This window comes from Propithecus coquereli, unplaced genomic scaffold, assembly GCF_000956105.1.
Source record: "Propithecus coquereli isolate 6110/MARCELLA unplaced genomic scaffold, Pcoq_1.0 Scaffold104, whole genome shotgun sequence".
NCBI classification, from domain to species: Eukaryota; Metazoa; Chordata; class Mammalia; order Primates; family Indriidae; genus Propithecus; species Propithecus coquereli.
This window is the reverse complement of record NW_012134303.1, coordinates 6,357,981-6,365,967: the sequence shown is the minus strand read 5'-3', so window position 1 is coordinate 6,365,967 and position 7,987 is coordinate 6,357,981. Positions and strand designations below refer to the sequence as shown.

The following is a 7,987-nucleotide window of genomic DNA, read 5'->3' as shown; positions in this document are numbered from 1 at the left end:
AGGAGCTGAGATTCTGAAGGCCCCTGGGCAGAGTTCCTTACTAAGATTCACCATCCCCCACAACTTGCCCCCAATGTACATGGTAGTTACATGACCTACCCCAAGTTATGTGGTCCCTCCCTTAAAAGTCCATCATCTCTGTTAGTCAGGGAGATGGATTCAAGGCAGCTTCTCCCTTTCTCCCAAGATTTGGTTGTATTAAAAAATCCCTTTCTTCCTTGGCAATCCTCATTTTCTCAATAATTGGATTTTTGTGCACTGAGCAACTGGACCTAGGCTGAAATCTTAGTTTCAACAACACTGACAAGACATACAATGAGTGAATATAGGGTATATGGGCAGCTAAGTCTCCCTCAGGCTTGGCTCTAAACATATACAACACAATAATTTTAGTAATCACTACCATTTGTGAACTGCCTGTACTTCTAATATCAAGTGGTTAAGAATCAGTAAGGTCTGATTTGAATCCTGCTTCTGCCACTGAGTGACCTTGAACAAGTGATTACCTCTCTGAGTCTTGATTTCCTCATTTCCAAAATAGTCATAATAATACCTATTTCCTAAGGTTATTGTGAGGTCATCTCCATTTTACAGATTAGGAAACAGACGGTCTGGTAGAAGATTAATAACTTGCTAATGGATCACACAGCTTGCAATTGGCAGGTCTGAAATTCACCTCCAGGTCTCTTTGACTCCAGAGCCCAGATCCATTATCCCACACCACACTATTTCCTGGAGTTTTCCAAGGCTGCTGCCAAAGGGACTCTGTAGCCTAATAAGCAGCATGAGGCAGAAACAGGGTTTAGATATGTTCTCAGACCACTAACAGCTAGGTGAGAGGGCAGCAGTGGGATGCAAGCCATTTACTAGTGAACGCATAATCCGTAAGATATTTAGGTGGCTATATGCTGGGATAATTTATATTTCATGATAAATGATATATATTATAGTAGTTTGCATTCTGCAAGGTATAGTTTCAGAGACACCAATGGTCCCTTTGATCCTTAAACTCTTCGTACCCCTCACACACAAAATATAAGTGTGGAGTGCTAAGATTAGTGAGACATTCCTTTGAGTTATGGTATTATTCCAGCTGCTTCCAACCAAAATGCAAAAACCCTGAAACAAAAGCTAAGCAACTTATTTTTCATGTAGAATTAAGGATAATGAGACTATTCTTTCTGGAAATCAATTGTATTTTGGTTTCACTGCCTATTGAATATAGTATTTTGGCTAGTTTCTCAAGGTTAAGATTTCTAACTTCTTATCAAAAACTTTACTGCTACCTCAGAGAAGTGATCTCAGAAATGTGAATACTTGGTAGGAAAAGGGGAGGAATAGGATGGGCTACACAAAGGACAAAAAAAAGGTCCAAGTTGTCAACCATTGTTTTCAACATTCTAACGTTTTCTTTTCATTTGAAAAACTTCATTGTAAAGAAACAATGCCTGTTCTGAATCCTTAAAAACAAAAATCAAAAGACCTTAAAACAATCTTGAGAAAACTTGAAACAAGGCAAATTTTATTTTTTTTCATTTTTTCAAATTATAAAAATATGAGCATGTCAAAAATACAGTCTAGTCCACATAAGAGTAGTTCCAGCCGTTTAAAAGTTATACAGAGTTTGGAAAATAGCAATCCACAGACAAGTCTTAAAACATACAACAATCATGAACAATGCACAACCATTCAATTCTGTTATTGCTAGTTATATGCAGCTTTTACTTGAGATTGTTTTCCTTAAGGGAAGGGGCAGTGTTTGGGCATTCTGATTGTTGCTGTCAAAGCTGTGGTTTTAGAAAACCAATCCAAACTAAAGAATAAGCTCACTTTGGGTCGAATATAATGTGTTAAGTTTTGATCAGTGCTACAAGATGGTGTAGTCTAAATTTCAGTTCCACCCCTTTCTCTTATTTTAATTCTATTTTGTTAGTATATCAGAAATACAGTGTATAGTTTGGGGCAAGAGTAAATGAATTACTGGTTTTAAAATTAAATAGTAAGAAACATTAATTTTTGGTTGTAATGTAGAAACAAAGCTGGCATATCTAGCTTAAGAACATTAAAATGGAAAAGACATTAAAAGTTTAAGAAAAAACCAAAGCTTGCTTTTTTCTCTTTAGAAGTTGAAACATAAAATTTATCAATTTGTTCTTTTGAAGTTTATCATGAAGATCTGCTGTTCTCTATTTTCTCTTTAAAAAGACAATGAGTTAGCCACATAGCAGAAACATGTTTTAAAACAGATCTATTTGCTCAATGCCTTATAGAACAAATCATAGAATTAAATAATTAACCTAAATAATTAAGGGAAAGATAATGCAGTTGACAGCACAAAACACAGGGGGAAAAAAACTACTTATTTTGGGGGTGGGTAATACATGGGAAACTTTGGGCCTAAAGTTTACATGGAAGACTTAAAACTTAAGAGTGTCACAAAGAGATAGCAATGGCTTTATTTCCAACTTTTGTGTTAGACCCTGTTACAAAGGTAGGCTTATTGCTGACATTTTACCCCCCCACACAAGTTCTTGAATAAGTTGAGACGTATATTGGTCATTAAGTATGAGGTGAAGTGGAAAGACCTTAAAAAATAATTCTTAGAACAAAAGTGACATGCATGACAATTTGGCAAGGATACCTATTAACTTAGTGAGTTAAATCCTAAAAATAAGTTACATTTTTAGGAGGTAGAAAATAAGTACCAAAAATTTACCATTTGGCCACCCTTCTTACTTTTGGCTTCAACCTTGGATTTCTGTATTTCTCATTCCCCACCATTCTCCCATTAAAGCTATTCATTCTACTATCATATATTACCTAAATTTACAGACCTAGAGTTGCCAAGAAAAATCTTTTAAGATTTACTTTTAAGCCATCAAATGTACCCAATACGTAGGTTATCAACTGAGAACGTTTTATACCTCTCTAGTTGATTTAATTCACTTCGTAAGAAAACATGCCAACATAAAAAATTTAACAAAAGACTACTGAACATCTCTACATGTAATTTCAATATGGCAGAGAAGTTACGCAAACCTAAATTTGCACTGTTTTCATTGAACTGAATTGAAAAAGCCATATATTAAAAACTGCATTACCAATGCTAACTGAAAACAGGCATGTACTTTAAAAAACTACAAAATTAACCGAATAACCAAAAAAAAAAACACTCCACTTCCTCCCAGAGTTATGTTGTGCTGATATCCCATACATAGCATTATAAAAGGATTTTATTTTTGCGATAGGCTGGGTTCACAGTGAGTATGTTAAGTACGAAGATCACATGTTTGATATTACTATAAGAATGTCATTAGTGGAATGTATATAAGGCATGTAAAAAACTAGCATTAAAGCTCTTAAGGGCAATAATTCAAACTGGCAGCTGCTAGAAAAGGTGCTGCTAGGAATAAAAAATTATTAAAGAAATTTTGTCTCGGCGTATACTAATCTATAGTGCTTCTACAATAAAATGAATTAATTTCACATAAATTTCTGTTACTGGAACTAATGGACTGAAGGAGAATGGACTTTCCCCCTTTAACTAGTAGCCCAATCTTGAAAACGGAAGCAATCACTTGCAATCTTCCATACAGTGTTGTTAGGAGTGGACTGAGCAGTCAGCAGGAAGCTCTGGTTGAAGTAGTGTTGTTTGTTTCCATCAAACTTCACAGTTCCACTGGTCACGACAAGAACTGTAGTCTGGGACTGGGTAGCTTGCTCTTTATCCACAAACAAAAAGAGAAGAGGTCAGTTTGTGTCTTTAAATAAGATTTTCAGGCTTAATGTACATTGCTTATGACCTAATGGTAAAAAAAATTCATAAGGTTTCTTTACCTTGAGCATAATCTTAAGTATGCATATCCAAAGCCAGAAAACTAAATACTCATTCAAAGACACTAAAACTATTTTCAGTCTAGAAATATGTGGGGTACTCTAAAGTTTTAAAGTGAAGAGCTTATATCTAGCATAGGACCATTTGCTTCCCATATGAGTTAATATTTCATTGGGTTTCTAATAGAGCTTATTCGTGAAGTTACTGTTCTTTTCAAGAACTATAAAGGAAAAAAAAAAAATTACCCTAAACCGCAACTAAAGACACCGAGGGCCCCACCTAGAGGTTAATACTATAAACTGCATCAATCTATCTTAAATTCTATCTTGACAAAAGTCATCCTTTCACATAACAGACTAAAATTTCTGTGAAATTTTAATAGGTTGTAAGATACTGAAACAAATTAATCAGAGATATGTTATAATTTTTTTGTGGAGATATTTAAGGGCCCAGCAGGCAACTATCTATTTGGGGAAAATCGATAATCTTTCCTCTCCATTAACAAAAGTCACATTTAGTCTCAATTTCTCATACAACTCTTAATAAGCCATAATCACACAATCCATCAAAACCTACTAGTGGTTCTCTGGAGTGAGAAGCATCTAAAGGAAGACCAAAGGTCTGATTAGACACACTTGAATTTTTCCTAATATTTAACTTGCTCAAGTAAGTATTTCTATCACTAAAAGTTGCTTGCTGCTTTTAATGTAAAAGCTCAATGCTTACCAAAGGAAAACAAAGGAAATATCTTGAAAGACCATGGTCTTACCATGAACTGGTTGGCAATCTACCATGTTGACCTGGAACTCACTAGAAGGCAACATCTCAAAAAAATTAGTTAGGGCTTCCAGCCCTGTAACAACATTTCCATTCCATATTAAAGTGGCCTTCTCCAGATACAGCCTGGTTAGTGCCTAAGAAGAAAGAAAAATGTTTAAAAGGGAAAGGATTTTTTTGTAGGTAAGCATTTTATAGACACGAATTAAAAGATTACAGATGGTATATAAACATTTTCATGGTTCTACCTCCATCTTCTTTGTGAATGCCAGCTATAGCTGTGAGCCTTAATCAGAAATTATCTATATATATATGAAATAAAAAACAAATCAGGAAACATTTTCTATAATGGCTGACTCCTTCATTAGCACTAATACTAGCACTCCCCCCTTCACCCCCCTCTTCACTGGAAACCAATGTGAACAAGGTATCTGTCTTAAAATCTTGGCCTTAAATAGGTATTATCTTACTCTTTATAAACTAGGCAGTAAAATATATTTTTTCACATTTCACTTTAGTCACAATGAGAAAACCTTGCAAACCTGAGAGTTTTAAAATCTTACTTTCTGTATTAAAACGAATTAAATGATCACGAGTTCCAAGCACATGCAGCACCAAACCAGTTTTAATCTCTCTTCCTTCTCTAATTCTGAGAATTAATAAAGTTGTCAATCAATCCCTACCTGTACACTTTAATCCTCGTGGTTATAAACATGTGAATCATTTAATATCTGAATGTATTAGGAAGAATTATTTCCTCTTCTTACTACTCTATTAGCATACTTAGTTCAAAAGAATTGTGAGTACTTGCTAAAGCAGAGCTTTTAGCAAGTCAATTAAGTTAAGGCCCAAATGAGGAAAACATTGAACAGTTAACTCTTTGGGGTCACAGGACACATTATTTGCTTAATTCTAAAATTTAACTTGGGTTAAAAGACCAACACATTACCTTGTCTTTGGTAATGAACTATGTCGCCTTTATTTGCTACTTTATTTTTGAAAACAGCAAGGCATGATAAACATTCAAGACAAGACACAATAAACATCTATTGTTACATCTTTTGTCCCTGTCAACAAACATCAGAACAAGGAATTTCTTTTATCTTCTGCCTTAAAAACTAGGTTTTTGGAGATACGGTGTTAACTTTTGCACATGCAGGATAAAAGAAGTTCTCTAAAACACAGTCCTACGCTGGTGAGAAACCTAGGCGAGACTCCCTAGGCAATGTACTGAAATAATTACTTAGAAGATATGGCTCAGGGATAAATCACTATGAAAAAGCTGATGAAGTGAAATCTTGCTCTACTGAAGACTAAAAGTATCCAAGCTCTGCGGATACTCTTTGTGAATGCCAACTATAGTTGTGAGCCTTAATCAGAAATTATCTATAAATATATGAAATAAAAGGAGCAAATCAGGAAACATTTCCTATAATGCCTGACTCCTTCATTAGCACTAATACTACTTTAACCACATTGGTTAAATGATGGGACTAAGAAAGGGTAATATATTTAAATATTTAAGTAAATATATGGTGGACCGCATGTTAAGTGCAGTATTTAAATTAATTCTTACTTGCCACCCTAAAAATAAAGTTAAGAGAAGTTAGCAACTTACCCCATGACAACGAACTAGGTAAAGGTAAACCTGGGCTATGACTCCAGGTCCCATACTTCCAGTAATACCATTCCAATCTTTCCCTAAGCAATTTGCTTTTAAAGAACAAGTCCACAGTTACCACTATGCAAGTTAGATGAATGGCTGGCTCAAAACAACTGGTATTTAATAAAGAGTAGTAGAGTCTATAACACTCACCCGTCTTCTTTTATCCATTGTCTCATAGTAAATATTAACAAATTCCTCAGCAGCTCTACATGCTTGATCTACATAAGTTTTAAAATCCTACAAGAAAAATTTCAGAAGTGTAGATTACCACTCCTCAAACCTCACAAAGACAAAACCACCAACAGAAGCTGGTGATTTATTTCAACCACTATAATTACACAGTCTACATTCTTACATACAAATTTGGAGATTTTAAAGTTTAAGGCTTAAAAGTTTCCATTTTATTAAATTTCCACTATTTTTAGGTGTATGTCTTTAGGGCATAATCATCTCAATGAATTTTACTTTTTCTCACTCTTCACATATAAATTTATAATCTTTGGTTGGCAGCTAAGTACTTTAGACTTTCAATATTTTACAAAACATTTACCTTAATAAAAATGAGCCATATAGACCTTAAAAAGGGGGGAGGGGGTGGAGAAATTTACCACTGAGTAAGCTTGAAAAGTGTTGAGTTTTCTTTTCAAACAAGAAGTTACGACCAAACTCCAAAGTTGTCGAATGGAAAATAAAAAGCATAATATGAAAGAAGTTCAACTACTTGAAAAACTAGGCAGCTCCACTTAGGAAACTTTCTCACATTACGTAAACAGTCACCGGTGTTTGTAAAAGAATTGTAAAACGAAGAAAACTTGGGGTCCGCGCAAGACTGAGGAATAAGTACCTTCTCCCCCATTTACCGGCCCGGTCTATTATTTGAATTAAGAAGAATGAATCGCCCGTTTAGTTTCTTTCTCAGGTGGTCGAAAGTGATTTTTAGAGAGGAAGATAATCAAGAGAAGGAGATTGAAAGCCATAAACAACAGACCCCAACACCCAGCCTCTCACTACTCCCCATCTCACGGTTCTTTCTGGGACCGAAACCGGCCACACACCAGAGGGTAGATGGGGGCGACTGGGCGGGCAGCACAGTGTGGGCCCCGCCCCGCGCCCGGCGAGCCAGGCCTTGATTCGCCACCCGCCCATGTGACCGGCAGCCAGCCCGCCCTGACACCCCTCCCCTCAGCCGCCCAAGCTCTGGCGCCCAGCCGCCCTGCCGCAACCGGGGTACTCACCATAGACGTAGCCATCGGTGTACCCGAAGTAATCTGTTCCGGCAGTGGCGGTGTCACTCCCTCTTCACGTGTCGGGCTCCCTTGGCTGCGGAATGATCAAATATTTAGGAAGAGAGCGAAACCCGCCAAACACGCATAATTTTCTACCCGCCCATTCTTTCCCGGAAGTAGCTTGGTCCGTTTTTAAAAGCACCCCGATGCTCCAACCTTAAGTGACACCTTCCTTCAGTTCCGACTGATCCCTCCCATCCGCCTTATTTATCTAGTTGTTTGATATTTACTAGCTTAGTTAAAAGAGAAAAAAGAACACTTTGCCTTGGCAAACAGTATACTCAAAACCAAAGTAACCCGATTTTCCAGCGATGCACTCCGGTACAAGCTAAAATGAAAGGTTCCAACTAAGAAGATTTCTTTGCTCCAGGAGGCGGAGCGAAAGCCCACTGAAGACCAATGAGAAACGCAAGGAGACCTACT

The 7,987-nt window shown here is 36.6% G+C and overlaps 1 protein-coding gene across 2 annotated transcripts; it reads right to left on the bottom strand.

The window, feature by feature from the left end:
• Window positions 1–3,219: 3,219 nt before the first annotated feature.
• Window positions 3,220–7,694, bottom strand: NXT2 (nuclear transport factor 2-like export factor 2). 2 transcript variants are annotated; one of them, XM_012644730.1, is made up of 4 exons: window positions 7,514–7,694; window positions 6,429–6,515; window positions 4,605–4,749; window positions 3,220–3,722 (listed from the first exon to the last, which is right to left on the bottom strand). In XM_012644730.1, exons 1-4 carry the CDS (start codon window positions 7,526–7,528, stop codon window positions 3,541–3,543), a joined length of 429 nt encoding a protein of 142 aa, XP_012500184.1. In that variant the 5' UTR covers window positions 7,529–7,694; the 3' UTR covers window positions 3,220–3,540. The 2 variants fall into 2 exon arrangements, with proteins under 2 accessions (XP_012500184.1, XP_012500175.1); XM_012644721.1 differs by lacking the exon at window positions 7,514–7,694 and adding an exon at window positions 7,267–7,410.
• Between the last annotated feature and the right edge of the window lie 293 nt (window positions 7,695–7,987).

What these genes read in the sequence shown, in the direction of transcription:
- NXT2 (XM_012644721.1), bottom strand. Translation starts at nt 7,296, where the DNA reads ATGGGGAGTAGTGAGAGGCTGGGTGTTGGG. An exon ending in GTGAGAGGCTGGGTGTTGGG is followed by an intron (nt 6,516 to 7,266) that starts GTCTGTTGTTTA and finishes TTTTTCTTGTAG; the next exon opens with GATTTTAAAACTTATGTAGA. An exon ending in CAATGGATAAAAGAAGACGG is followed by an intron (nt 4,750 to 6,428) that starts GTGAGTGTTATA and finishes CTTTCTTCTTAG; the next exon opens with GCACTAACCAGGCTGTATCT.